Raw genomic sequence first — 13,575 nt, forward strand, 5'->3', positions numbered from 1 at the left:
ATATCCCTACAACTGCCACTGCCTTCACAGGCCGACACTATGAACAATGGAAATAAAAGAGCACGCGCTTCGTGTATATGCGGAGTTTCTCTGCGGCTCTATTCGGTGTTTGGTTATGCCTTTAAATGCATCGAGCATTAATTGATATAGAAATACATATGGCCGCAGTGATTAAACAGGAATGTTTTGTCCGCCACTATGTTGAAAGCGAAACATCGGCTCTCTGCAAAGGAATTTGATGTGTGGAATCGATATTGTTGGGATTAGGAATATGTTTTTTCCTTTCAAACCATACTTTGTCCAGCCAGCTTTTTGGATACATGCAGGAGACTTTCGCGCCAGAGTCAGGGCTCGTGGTTTGTTTCGCTTGCCCTTGTTTTTCCTTCCCATTTGTGCTACTCTAACATGCAAACCAACCAAGACCTCAAGAACGAGATTATGCGGCTAGAGGCGCAACTCGCGCTTGCAAAGCAGCACCCACCAACAGCCTACCGACCCAACCCCCGGCCCAGCTACCAGCACCACCCCTACCCTCATTCTTATCACCCTCGCCCCTCGCGCAACCTGAGACTAGTAGTGAAAAACGATGCTTCGCCAGCACCAGGAGCTGACAGCCCATCTGCTGCCAGTCAGTACATGAGCTCTGGCAACAAGCTGGTCAGAGTAGGCAGTGGCTCCGAGGCAAGCATCCGCCCACCTGCCCCCCGTCCACCCCGTCGCACTGTGGTCAGACCTAGCAGAATAGGGCGCAACTTGACACTCAAGAACCCTGCTAAACCGCCCGCTGAACCTCCTGCGGAACCTCCTGCGGAAACAGAGGCACCGCCTGCAAGTGTGAATAACCGCGGCACCATAGAGGTGGACGGTAAGCAGTATTTGGTGTCAAGCACTAAGCTCAGGCTTCTTCGCGAGTCTGCTGAAGTTAGTGCTGCAGGTGAGTTTTCTGCAACCGATAGCAATGGATCGCAGCAGGCAACGTCAGACGATGCACCGATCACTCCCATTGGCAGTGAAAGCTATGTTCGTACCGGCAGCAGTAGCCTGGTTCGTACCAGGGTGCTTCAGGAGCACAGAACCATGCGGTATGTATACTTTGCTTTTTTTTAAAAAATCTGACATGTGTGTATTTTTAGCTGCAGCTTCACTTGTGGCCTTGTTCCACACTACATACAATAACCCTGCGCATTTTTGTATAGGGAGAAGGAGAAAGAGCAGCGCCGGCGCCTCTGCCCCCAGTTTATGTATGGTAGCTGCAAGTTTGCGAGCAGCAAGTGCAGGAACTCGCACACGCCGTCGCCAATGAATACGCCGGTATGTTCGCATTTCCAGCACGACAAGTGCACCCGGGATCCGTGCCTGTTCCTCCATGTAAAGGCAAACGCAAATGCGCCCATTTGCCGCCCCTTTGTGTTTGCTGGCTTCTGCGAGAAGGGGGCGAGGTGTCCTGCATCGTCATGTGTGGGAGTGCCCTGATTGGGTTGAGAAAAACAGGTGCAGCCGGTCTAAATGCAGATTCCCGCACCCTGTCAAGCCCGTCGCCTCCAACGAATCGGCCGCGCGGAAGGGTAACGGCGACGCATCCGACAGCGACGACGATGATGTTCTCAAGCTGTACGATGGCAATGACCCAAGCGAGGACGCGAATACCCAGGCGTGAGACAGGTTTTTGGTAGTTTATTATCTTGTTTTCTGGTAGAGTATATTGAAAATAAATGTGACGTTAACTGAAGTACATTTCACTGGTCAGCAACACCCTGCGCAGCATGGATACGGCCGCCCTCTCCCCACCGATGCGCGATGGCGGGCATGACTGCTGAGTGTGCTGAGTCTTCAAGCTGCCGGTGGCGGATCTGAGACGCGCTGCTCTCGGCGGCCAGGTCAACCACCAGCGACCGCAGGCCCTCAAACGCCTCACGCGTCAGACGCACGTGCTCCTCAGCCTGCTGGGAATCGACGCCAGAGCACACGGCAGCGTGTTCGTCACGCCCAACATACCGAAGCTGTGGTGCATATTCCGGTAGCAGCTGGGTGACCCGCTGGGCCATAAACGAATACGCACCAGCGTTTCGAGGCTCTTCCTGCACCCACACGAAATCTGTCGCATTTGTGTACTGCGAGATCGTCTGGTACAGCTGCTGGCGCGGAAACGGCGACAGCTCCTCGACACGCACAATCGCGACATGCTCACCTAGTGGATGCTCGCTCCTGAGTTTGGCCAAGTCGTAGTACAGCTTGCCTGAAACCAGCATCACACGCCTGACTGCCCGCGGGTCCTGCACAACCGGGTCGTCCAGCACGGGCTGGAACTGGGTGCCAGGTCCCATGTCACTAAGCGGCGAGACTGCCTGAGCAAGACGCAGCAGTGTCTTTGGCCCGGCAACGATCAGCGGTTTGCGGAAGTTGCGCTTCATCTGGCGCCGCAGCAGATGGAACATTTGGGCAGGCGTGGTTGGGAACGCGATGTAGACATTAGGCATCGCTTGGCCTGGGTTACCGTCAACAGGGTCGTTTGACAGCAACAGGTGGCGCTCGAGCCGGCAGGAACTGTGGTCGGGACCTCCGCCATCGAAGCCATGCGGCAACAATACCACTAGGCCGTTCTGCTGGCCCCACTTGGTCTCGCCTGAGGTCACATACCCGTCAATCTGGGTTTGCGCGTTGTTGAAGAAGTCACCGAACTGGGCTTCCCAGATTGCCAGAGTGAACGGATCCTCGACTGACACGCCATACTCGAATGCGAGCGCCGCTTCCTCGCACAGATTCGAGTTGACAACCTCGATCTTTCCTGCATCCTTGCCGGGCAGGAGATTCAAGGGCACGCTGATCTGCTCAGTGTCCTGACACACGAGCATTGCATGTCGCTGGCTGAACGTACCGCGACCGACGTCCTGTCCACTAAGTCGCACATGGTACCCCTCCTTGAGTAGCGTGCCGAATGCCATCGCCTCGGCAGTGGCCCAGTCGACCGGCTGGTCCTCATTCAGCCTCTTCACGCGCGGCTTGATGTGGAAGCGCTCGATGCGTGGATGCACCTTGCACCCCTTGGCTGGAGTAACTGACTGCAGACCAACCTCCTTTAGCGTACCGATATCAACACCGGTTGGCTTCTCAACGGGGAGGCTGCGCGGCGGACTCAACATTCTCCACCTTGGCGACTTTGGCGCCTCGGTTGGATTGCAGTTGAGCGACTGGGCAAATGCCATATTGAGCGTATTGATATATGACTTGCGGAAGGCGCTGGCATAGTCGCTTGTCAGTACGCCGTCGTTCTACAAAGAATGACAATTAGAAATAGACTGAAGGTTGCTGATGCGATCGCAAAGATATTGGAGAAGCACACTTACGATTAGTCTTTCCTCAAATTGGGCTGGAATCGACTTGCGTCCATGTATAGCCTTATACATGGCCGGCTGAGTAAATGTGGGCTCGTCCATTTCGTTGTGGCCACGGGTGCGGAATGTCCACATATCAATGACAACATCCTAATAAACAAATTCATTAAACTCAGCAATTCATATTCATGAGTGCCATTGTCGCATATGAGACTATCATTATCGCATGCACAAACCTTTCTGAACTTGCTCCTATATGCAAAGGCAATGCGAGCTGCACGGGCAACCTCCTATCCAATTCAGGTACACGTTAGTATATTGTCCGCATCTACCTGGAGTACCAATGCTGCCTGTCGTCATTCGCATATTGAGTCAATATCTCTTACCTCTGGATGCTCGCCATTCACGTGTATGATGGGAATGTCCGCAAACTTGGCGATATCAGAAGCGTACCGTGTGGAGCGCGCATGGGAAGCCGGTGTTGTGTATCCAACCTGATTGTTGAGGACAATGTGGATTGTGCCACCATTTGTGAAATGTGCAAGACCCGACATGCCTAGGGTTTCTGCAACAATTCCCTGGCCTGCGAAGCTCTACATGTGGGGATGGAGGAACAAGTATGAGCCATATACGCTATAGAATGACAGCCATTGCCAGTTTTCTTGCACTTACAGAGTCGCCATGAATACTGATGGCCAGCACATGGTCGCCGATTGTATATCTGTCAGATCTGCGGGCTTTCGCAATATTGATGTCCTTTGTGCGGCTCTTGCCAGAGCAACCGGCGAGCCTGATTCAAGATGGCACGCATTGTGCACAATATCGATGTTCATAGGGACATTTGTCTCCGGGAATGTCACGACAGCAGGTTTGGTCAAGTCGACAATAAAGTCGCCCGTATGTGGCGACCCGTTGGGAAACTCGCTACCGCCACGCAGCTTGTGAAACACCTCAGCTTCGCTGTACCCAAACATCGTCGCCATAAGGGTTACCCGCCCACGGTGGGAGAGCCCAAGCACTGTGTCAGCCATACCAGCGCACGATCCCTCAAAGATGAGCTGGTCCAAAAGAACCGCCATGCTTTCGCTGCCCTCGAGCCCATAGCGTTTGACGTTGGGGAGCTTTTTCTGGACAAATTGCTCAAACGCCTACAAATACAGTCAACGCCGTTAGACAATATTGTGAGGCGTGATATCTATGGAGGGTTTGTTGTAGAGTAGGAGTCACTCAAATGGTATGCCTACACAAGCAATAGACGCCATACCTCTGCCTTTGTCATGTGCTCAAAGAATCTCTCACGCCTTAGGGAAATGTCCGCTGTGTCGAGCGACTCGACGTATCCTGCAAACCACTGCCTGACAGCTGGGCTCTACAATTGGGGTAAAAGGAGGAACCTTGGGTATAGTAGCAAACCTTTTATCGACCGCAATGCGGCTGGTACCCATGGCATACTTACCGTGATATGCTCAAACTCATACGAGATGTTCCGGCAATACGTCCTTTGCAGTGCCTCAATGATTGCTGACAGATCAGCGCGTCTTGACAGCCCAGACGACGGTGCAATAACACCTATATATCGATAAATAATTCAATCATTTGACATGTCCATTTGGAGCAGATTCCACGACTTCCTCTAGTCCGTCGCGCTAAAGAAAGAATTCGAGCTATATACCAACCTTCAATGTTGTATGCCTTTGATTCCTCATTCAAGCCATAAAATCCACCCGATAGTTCCTCAATGAGTCTACGAAAGAAGCGGAGTTTGGTGGGATTTGGGAGGCGAAGTGTAAGCAAGGTCGACAGAGGCTTCCACAGAAAAGCATTACTGGCAGAGCGCCGGTGCAACCAGATGAGGAGAGGTGCCGGTATATACATTTGACTTACTCTGCCTTCTTGATGCCGAGAGGATCCAGGTTCGAGCTTAGGTGTCCGTGGCGACGGTATGCGTTGACGAGATGGAGCAGCTCAGGCTGCTGCTGGCGATTTCTCAACTCTTCCGGAGTGACTACAATATGCAAGACCACAGGGGTTGTAGAGCCCAAATATGTCTGAGCGACTTTTTCTCATGGTGCAGTAATGTGGAAGCCAATCTGGCCATTGGACAAGAGTGGGCACTAATATATGTAAGGAGAGTGGGCACCAAGCTTACAGCTGCCGAAATTCCATTCCTTCTGCGTGCCTGGCAATGGGACAGCAAGAGCGTGTCAGAGACATATTTTGCTGTTCAGCACTTACATCCTTTGGGCTCGACCTGTGGTGGCGCGAGATTTCCGTATTCGGCACCCTCGTGGTATCGGTTAGCAAGAATGAGGATGGGCTGCAGGCGATTGCTAGCCTTACGGATAGCTCTTGGCGACAGGCAGCGGAAGAGCGATGCTGAACGGACGATCTGGGGCAGAACCGCCCTGCGGGCCGAATTTCCTGCCTTGAGCATGACTACGTCGACTGGAACAAAAACGGATGGTATCACCAACTAGATTTGTAGACAAGCTGTTTGCTGCCAGGGGTTAGAGTACTGCAAAAGAAAGTATTGGGCGCGGAGGCAAAAAGGAGGAGAATAGAGAAGTAAAAGAGAGGGAGGTGAGCCAACGAACCCCGTTACAAGCCAAGCATTATATTTAAATCCAGCTATTCAAAAGGGAGGGCTTGAACTTTCCACTTTCCTCATACGGCTTCGTACTCGGTTTATCTGCCTGCCTTCTGTGTACTATGTATTGTGTATAGTCTGCTAGCCCATTGCGCGCTTTGTTTTCAGCCTGCTAGCTGCGCCAGCAATACATCTGGTGTATTTTCAACCTTCCTGGCGTGGCATATCCCCAGGGAACCTTCCCACCAGCCGAACTATCTGCCCAATTGCCAAACTTGCACTGAGCAATGGGTGCGAGGCACGCAGCTGGGCGTAGAATTGACTAATTTAAGCCCATTCTTTGCTCTTCAGCAAGCGGCGCCACGCACTCCCCATCAAGGCCATTGGTGTATGGAAGGGGGTCGCTGGTGTAGGCAAGCCGTCCAGCCTTAGCTTGGGCAAGGCAGATATGATGGCTATCTGGCAATGCTCATAAAATGCAACTAGACATTTCTTTCTCCATCTAACACCGGCATATCCCTGTATCAGTTAAGCAACAACGGGGAGTACGGGTTGTGCTGCACTGATAAAGGTCAAGAGCAACCAAGACAACAGCATAGAGCACAGAAAACCACAGAATGGGAAGTGATGTAAATGTATTAGGTGGCGCATAAGGTGGCGTACATATCGGTGTCTGCGCAAAACCTCGCCAGAGCGCGAAGGCAAATTGCCCGATATGTGTTGGTAAACGCGGAAGTGATCGACAAGGCCATATAGAGAAGTGGATATACTCAATGTGAGGAGAATGCGTCTAATCTTTCAGGGAGGGGGGAGGAACAAGATGCGGACTATGCGAGTGCGGCGTTGATTACAGCAGCCTGCTCGGCCTTGTACACCTTGGAAACTCCAGTAACGGGGGCGGCCAGCGGGTCTCGGCCGACATAATTGAGGACTGCTCCTTCGGGGAGCAGCGACTGCAGGCGCGGCTGCACAAAGGCGTATGCCCCTGAGTTCATTGTCTCCTCCTGGCACCACACATACTGATCGGCGTTCGGGAATCCTGGACAGCTCCGCGAGCACTTGGGCGCGTGGGAACGGTGCAAGCTCTTCGAGCCGCACAATGGCCACAGTTGCTAGTGGTAGCATCATAGGATTTGGCCAGGTCATAGTACAGCTTACCAGACACAAACACAACACGTTTGACGCTGGTGGGGTCACTGGCCAGCGTGTCCTTGAGTACAGGCTGGAACGACGTGCCTGGGGCCATATCTTCGAGTGTCGATGTTGCAGCAGCCAGGCGCAGCAGGGTCTTTGGGCCTGCGACCACCAGAGGCTTGCGGAAACTGCGCTTCATCTGGCGTCGCAGCAAGTGGAACATCTGGGCAGGCGTAGTTGGCACGACCACGTGCATGTTCGGGTTCTGGGTTATGTCGGCCGACATGTCCATAGGCGTGTTGCAGAGCTGCAGGAACCGCTCAATGCGGACACGACGAGTGCTCAGGACCCGCACCATCGTACCCATGGGGCAGAAGCATTACGAGGCCAGACTGCCGCAGCCATTTTGTCTCACCACTGGCTAAATACGTGTCAATGATGACCTGGGCGGTATTGAAGAAGTCGCCAAACTGCGCCTCCCAGATAGGAAGGATATTGGGGCTCTGGATTGACACGCCATACTCGAAGCCCAGCACAGCCAGCTCGCTCAGGTTCGAGTTTGCTACTTCCAGCTTTCCCTGCGCGTCGTCAATGTTGTTGAGCGGGATATAGACGTTCTCAGACTCTTGGTCGACCAGCATCGCGTGGCGCTGGCTAAATGTGCCGCGGCCCACGTCCTGTCCACAGAGTCGGATGTTGTAGCCCTCCTTGAGCAGCGTGCCAAAGGCCATGGCCTCGGCAGTCGCCCAGTCGACATTGGGTCCCTCAGCTAGCCGCTTGATGCGTGGCTTGATGTGGTGCTTGAGCAGGCGTGGATGCACCTTGAACGCCGTCACCGACAGTCACTGACTTGGTACCAACCTCCTTCAGCACCTCGATCGGCGCACCAGTGTCAATAGTCGACACGGCTTCAGTCGGCATAGTCATGCCCTCCCACTTGCCTGTGAGATGGTCGGCCTCGGGCACATATTGCTTGCTGGCTGTAAGCTCATCTTCGAGGAACTGGTTGAACGACTCGCGTGTCGCCTGTGCGTGGTCTCCGGTGATCACACTGGTCTCCTGCATCTTGCGCTCGTACATCTTTGGGACACTCTCGCGGGCACGGATGATGTTGTACATGGTTGGCTGGGTGAATGACGGCTCGTCAAGCTCGTTGTGGCCCCAGCGGCGGAACGTGATCAGGTCAATGATGACGTCCTTGCGGAACATTTTGCGGTACTCGAATGCAACACGCATGGCCTTGGCGACCTCCTCCGGGTAGTCGCCGTTGACGTGGATGACAGGGGCGTTGATCATCTTGCCAATGTCCGATGTGTAGAAGGTCGAGCGCGCGTTGGTCGCCGGAGTCGTATATCCGATCTGGTTGTTGACAATCACATGGATGGTACCACCAAGACTGAAATGCGGCAAGTTCGACAGACCCAGGGTCTCCATGATCACGCCCTGGCCGGTGAAGGCTGCGTCGCCATGCACCTGGATGCCGATTAGCCGGTCGCCGAGGGCACAGGCGGGATCGGTGTTCCGCTCATACAGGTACATCTGCTTTGCGCGCCCATAGCCAGCGACCACTGGGTTGACGGCCTCCAGGTGCGACGGGTTGTGCAGCATCGTGACATGCAGGTCGTCAGATGCGCCATAGTTGAGCCTCGGCGAGCTGGCCAGGTGAGAGATCACATCGCCCGATACGGGCAGGTCTTCAGGGAACTCTGCGTTGCCAGCCAGCTTGTGGAACAGCTTGCGTGGCTGGTACTTTAGCAGGTCGATGAGGATATTGAGACGCCCACGATGCGGCATGCCAAGCACTGCCTCTTTGATGCCAGCGTGGTTACACAGCGCAAATAGCTCGTCGAGCGCAACAATAGCGCTTTCAGCACCCTCAAGCCCGTAGCGCTTGACCTGGCCAAACTTTTTCTGCATGAACTTGTCAAAGGTCTCCGAGCGCGCTAGGAGCTCGTAGTAGCGGCGGCGCTTGCTGTCGTCAACTTCGATTGTGCGACCCATGGTCTCCACAAAGTCTGCAAACCACCGGCGCTCGGCAGTCTCGGGGATATGCTCAAACTCATACGCCAGATGCCCGCAGTACGTGTCGGTCAGTGCCTGGTAGATGTCCTTGAGCCTAGCCTGCTTGGTGCCCGAAGAATCGAGCGACAGGATGCCGTCGGTGTTGACCATGCGGTCCATGTCGGTGAGGCCGTAGCGAGCAGGATCCAGATCCGGCACCTTGGTGCGCTCCTGCAGACCGAGTGGGTCGAGGTCTGTGGCACGGTGGCCGCTGGCGCGGAAGGCGTTGACCAGGCCGACTAGGGTCGCCTGTGTCTGCCGGTTCTTGAGCTGCTCGGGCGAAAAGTCTGGGTAGCTGCGTGGCTTGGGCACGCGGTAGCCGTATACGACGTGCTCGTGGTAATGCCGCTTGAGCAGGGCTGATCTGGCAGCGGTTTTGTTGTAGCTGAATCGCAGCATATTCATATAGACGGAACGAGGTCAGAAGACGATTAAAATGGCTGTATCTGGTATGCGTGACGTTTTCAGGGACATGCACACCACATGGCGGAGGGAGGCGGCCGCCTTATATACTTTTCAGATATTGGCTACCTGGGACATTTGTCCTGCTGCTGCTGTTGCTGCTGCTGTTGCTGCTGCGACAATGACTGATTTACTACCAAGCCCCTCGCCGCTGCCGCTGCCCCCTCTGCTGCTTGCATCGCCAGCGACACACGTTTCATCCCCGGGTCAAACGATACATGTTCTCACGTTCTGGGACTAGGGCAGACCGCCTAAAAAGAGTATGATAAAGACAATTACTAGACCAGCTGACCAGGCGCATCGTAGCAGGAAGGATCTACTTTGACCGCGCAGCTTCCAGTTGGGCCGCTCTATGCTCGAGTCCAGTCAGCACGCGGTCCCACTCGACAAACATCTCAGACAGCGCACCCGTCTCCGCATGGTACCTATCGATAAGCGCCGAGACTTCCGCAACCGCCTGGCGGAATTGCTCAGCCTGCTCGACATGCGCTGCCTCTACAGCCTTGGCCTTTGGCAGCTGCTCGGCAGCGGTCTTGTACTCGGGCATGTTGGCCTTGGGTTCCAGGTCCTTGATCGTGCGCAGATCGCTCAGGATCTGGGCCGCCCCGTCGTTCAAAAGAATGATCTCGAGCTTGGCGTTGATGCCCAGGAGCTTGCGCTGCAGCTCTAGGTCGCCGTCGCCGTCAATGAGCCCGCGGAGCCTGTCGTACTTTTGCAGGCCGGCTGACAGTACGGGCTGGTCGGCAAGGGTCCGCTTCAATTCGCGGTCCACTACTGCCACCTGCTCCGCCAGGTTCGTTGTCGCAGCTGCCGTTCCTGCTGCTTTAGAGTACACTAGGCGCTCCAGGGTGTCAAGTCGAGAGGCAATTATGTCCATTTCCAAGTGATATTTTTAAAAGTACAGGCAGAGCAAAGCGGTGTTTATGTTGCTGCTGAGCACCAAAGAGGACCATGTATCATAACAAACGGCGGCGCACAGCCATTGGCCAGCTTGCCGCTACTGTCACATGATGTGCAGCAGACCGTCCCACCGCTGGTCGCCACCGGTCAGCGCCCGATGCCATCGCCGGTTCCCCAATCCGCTAGCACGCCTGATCGTCCAATCTGCATCACCGGATCATGCCCAACAGCAAAAATCACCGCCTATTTTTTCGGTTGGGGCAGCAGGCAAGGGTAGAGGAAAAAATTTTTCACAGCCCCCTTGCGCATTTCGAGAAAAGCAGGCGGGGACCGGCTCAGCCGCCCGATTTCCCTCTCTTTCCTCTTATTCGTTTTTTCATTTTAAAAGCGAGAATTGATCTCAACTGAGTTAAAGCACCCCGTCGTCGTCTCGTACACTTTTTACAAACGAATACTTAAACATGTCCATTGCTGAGAAGGCTACCGCTCTTGCTGCCCTGATCCTCGCCGACGACAACGTCGAGATCACCGTAAGTATCAAACGACTGTGGTGAGCAGAAAGCTGGCCCGCCATTTCCTCTTCTCGCCGCGTGGTGTTCGGTTAACCAGGAAGTGCCTCGGCAAGCAGAACGGCGGAGCGTATTCAGGGCTTGAAACTGAGTGTCCCGAGCAGGAGGAAAGGCGGGATGGTTTTTGTGAATTGGCGAGATTTGGTCGCCCAATTGGGCTTTTTTTTTTGCATTGACCTGAACAGCGGATGCTAACAAATTGCAAAACGACTCTCTAATAGGCCGACAAGCTTGAGGCTATCACCAAGGCCGCTGGCGTCAGCGTCGAGCCCATCTACTTCAGCCTGTTCGCCAAGGCTTTCGATGGTGTCAACGTCGCTGACCTCCTGACCAACGTCGGCTCTGCCGCCGCTGCCGCCCCTGCTGCTGGTGGTGCCGCCGCCGGTGGCGCTGCCGAGGAGGCCGCTGAGGAGGAGAAGCCCGCCGAGGAGGAGGAGGAGTCCGATGATGACATGGGCTTCGGTCTGTTCGACTAAGTTCGCTTCCCTCTCAGGAATCTTGCGACTAACTAGAAGGATCGTTTTATTTTCGAACCCCCATCCCACGTCAATAAAATCATCTCTCGCAGAAACAGCAGCATTTATCCGCATGCTATGTGTTGTGTTGGCAGCAAAGTGGCGCAAGAGATGCGGTATAGTCGTGGGAAGTGATGGGCGGCAGTGGCAACACATCCCGCCGCCTCGCTTCATAAAAACCCCTAGCTTCCTATTCCACTCTGCAGCTCCTTTGAATTCAGCATTTACTTCCTCCTTGAATCTACTATGGCGGCAGCTCTCTCACCGATCAAGAACGTGCGGCAGGTCATGCAGCGGGCGTTTGAGCGCGACGGGTTCGACAAGATGGTTTTGGGCAAGGTAGGCAGCCCGATGTGGCACGTGTGATACATGCACAAACACGCAGCTTATCTCCCCACCTGATAGATGAACATCCTCTCTGCAGACGCCGGACGCGTCAAGGGCGAGATTCTGGTTGAGTCTCTCCACGGCAATGCTGCGGGAGGCACGCACGGTGGCTGGCTCTCGACAATCGTTGACGTGGGCGGGTCGCTGGCCATCGCCTCGCACGGGTTCCCCAGCACGGGCGTGTCGACCGACCTGTCGGTCTCGTTCCTGTCGGCGTCGGGGCCGGGACACAAGCTGGAGTTCGACGCACAGGTGCTGAAGCTGGGCCGCACGCTGGCGTACACGCGTGTCGACATCTTCAGCAACGACAAGATGGTGGCGACTGGCAACCATACAAAGTTTATTGCAAAGGTGCCGAGAGGCGACGAAATAAAGAATTAGACGCAGCTTTACGACAGCTGGCTGTTCCAGCCGCCCGGGATGCTCTGCTGGGCGGGCGCGACGGGGTCGCTTATCCTCTGAGCGAGGTCGGCGGGGGGTGCGTCGTCCGACGAGTTGGACGAGCTGTGGCTCAGTTTGCGCAGGCGGTTGACGGCCTGGATCTTCATGACAGCGCGGCGCAGAGTCTTCTTGGCATTGAAGTTCTCGATGACGTCGGGCAGCAGGTCGCGCGTCGACACGCTGGCACCTGCCAGCCACGGGTGCTTCAGCGCCTGCTCGGCAGTCATGCGCTCGTGCTGGTTGGGGCTCAGACAGCGCCTGATGAAGTCCTTGGCCTCGGCCGAGATGCCCCACCAGTAGCGCTCGTCAAACTCAATGTTGCCTGCCTGCATCGCCTGGATGAGCGAGTTCGGGTCCTCGAAGCGCCAGAACGGCGAGTATCCGCACAGCGTCGAGAACGTGACCACGCCCATCGACCAGATATCCACTGCCTTGCCGTGGCCCTGGCGTATCAGGACCTCGGGCGCCGCATACCCAAACGACCCGCACACTGTCGTCAGCACCTCGTCGTCGCTGCGCATGATCCGCGCAATGCCAAAGTCTGCCAGCATCAGCGGCGCATCCGGCGTGTCGTCGCGGAAAATGAAGTTCTCGGGCTTGATGTCGCGGTGGACAATGTTGTGCTGGTGCAGGTACGCCAGCGACTCGAACCCGGTGCGGATGAGCCGGACCGCGTCGCTCTCGGAGAAGTGCCCGTACTTGCAGATCTTCTCAAACAGCTCGCCGCCCGTGCACAGCTCGAACACCAGGTAGTACTTGTCCTTGGACTCGAACCAGTCAAGCAGCTTGACGATGTGCGGGTGGTGCAGGTGGCCCACCACGTCTATCTCCTTGCGCACCATCATGTCGTCGCCGTTCAGCGCCGTCTTCTTGATCACCTTGATGGCCACCTTGCGCCCATCCGGGTTGAATATCGACTCCTTCACTTCGCCAAACGTGCCCGCGCCCAGAGTGCGCCCAAACGTGTAATACAGCTTGCGCTCGTAGGAAGCCGGCTGCTGGGCAAACTGGTGCCACATGCTGCGAATGTGTGAAGTCATTGGGTCAAATAGGAAGTGACGAAATAGAAAAAAGGGCACCTGAAAGGAGTAGGAGTAGGAGGAGGAGGAGGAGGAAATAATAGGAATATACTCTGTTGAAAAATATAAAGCAGGAGAGAGCCAGGTCTGCACTCGCACGCTGCCAGT

At 55.1% G+C, this 13,575-nt stretch overlaps 7 protein-coding genes across 7 annotated transcripts; 3 read left to right on the forward strand and 4 right to left on the reverse strand.

Annotated features, from left to right (window-relative positions):
* The first annotated feature begins 312 nt into the window (after positions 1–312).
* Positions 313–1,729, forward strand: DL89DRAFT_266579 (uncharacterized protein). Its single transcript, XM_040887126.1, has 3 exons — positions 313–1,082; positions 1,197–1,409; positions 1,432–1,729. Exons 1-3 carry the CDS (start codon positions 406–408, stop codon positions 1,655–1,657), a joined length of 1,116 nt encoding a protein of 371 aa, XP_040745090.1. The 5' UTR covers positions 313–405; the 3' UTR covers positions 1,658–1,729.
* A 7-nt stretch (positions 1,730–1,736) lies between these two features.
* On the reverse strand, positions 1,737–5,766 carry DL89DRAFT_256573 (dehydrogenase E1 and transketolase domain-containing protein 1; the record flags this gene model as incomplete). Its single annotated transcript, XM_040885454.1, has 11 exons — positions 1,737–3,269; positions 3,345–3,482; positions 3,569–3,622; positions 3,719–3,923; positions 4,005–4,480; positions 4,597–4,701; positions 4,789–4,901; positions 5,009–5,076; positions 5,217–5,337; positions 5,482–5,511; positions 5,568–5,766. The coding sequence occupies 11 exons, from the start codon at positions 5,764–5,766 to the stop codon at positions 1,737–1,739; spliced, it is 3,042 nt and encodes a 1,013-aa protein (XP_040745091.1).
* A 980-nt stretch (positions 5,767–6,746) lies between these two features.
* On the reverse strand, positions 6,747–9,519 carry DL89DRAFT_256574 (2-oxoglutarate dehydrogenase, E1 component; the record flags this gene model as incomplete). Its single annotated transcript, XM_040885455.1, has 4 exons — positions 6,747–6,904; positions 6,940–7,394; positions 7,417–7,874; positions 7,915–9,519. The coding sequence occupies 4 exons, from the start codon at positions 9,517–9,519 to the stop codon at positions 6,747–6,749; spliced, it is 2,676 nt and encodes an 891-aa protein (XP_040745092.1).
* Positions 9,520–9,777: 258 nt separating this feature from the next.
* On the reverse strand, positions 9,778–10,453 carry DL89DRAFT_282967 (uncharacterized protein; the record flags this gene model as incomplete). The annotated part of the gene is made up of 1 exon (XM_040889717.1): positions 9,778–10,453. One exon carries the CDS (start codon positions 10,451–10,453, stop codon positions 9,893–9,895), a length of 561 nt encoding a protein of 186 aa, XP_040745093.1. The 3' UTR covers positions 9,778–9,892.
* Positions 10,454–10,875: 422 nt separating this feature from the next.
* DL89DRAFT_282968 (uncharacterized protein) lies at positions 10,876–11,521 on the forward strand (the record flags this gene model as incomplete). The annotated part of the gene is made up of 2 exons (XM_040889718.1): positions 10,876–11,006; positions 11,267–11,521. The coding sequence occupies exons 1-2, from the start codon at positions 10,938–10,940 to the stop codon at positions 11,519–11,521; spliced, it is 324 nt and encodes a 107-aa protein (XP_040745094.1). The 5' UTR covers positions 10,876–10,937.
* Positions 11,522–11,603: 82 nt separating this feature from the next.
* Positions 11,604–12,338, forward strand: DL89DRAFT_266583 (Thioesterase/thiol ester dehydrase-isomerase). The gene has a single exon (XM_040887127.1). The coding sequence runs from the start codon at positions 11,966–11,968 to the stop codon at positions 12,326–12,328; it is 363 nt and encodes a 120-aa protein (XP_040745095.1). The 5' UTR covers positions 11,604–11,965; the 3' UTR covers positions 12,329–12,338.
* DL89DRAFT_222246 (Pkinase-domain-containing protein) lies at positions 12,337–13,407 on the reverse strand (the record flags this gene model as incomplete). Its single annotated transcript, XM_040884579.1, has 1 exon — positions 12,337–13,407. One exon carries the CDS (start codon positions 13,405–13,407, stop codon positions 12,337–12,339), a length of 1,071 nt encoding a protein of 356 aa, XP_040745096.1.
* Between the last annotated feature and the right edge of the window lie 168 nt (positions 13,408–13,575).

Source organism: Linderina pennispora, assembly GCF_002104995.1.
Source record: "Linderina pennispora strain ATCC 12442 chromosome Unknown DL89scaffold_4, whole genome shotgun sequence".
Lineage (NCBI taxonomy): Eukaryota > Fungi > Kickxellomycota > Kickxellomycetes > Kickxellales > Kickxellaceae > Linderina > Linderina pennispora.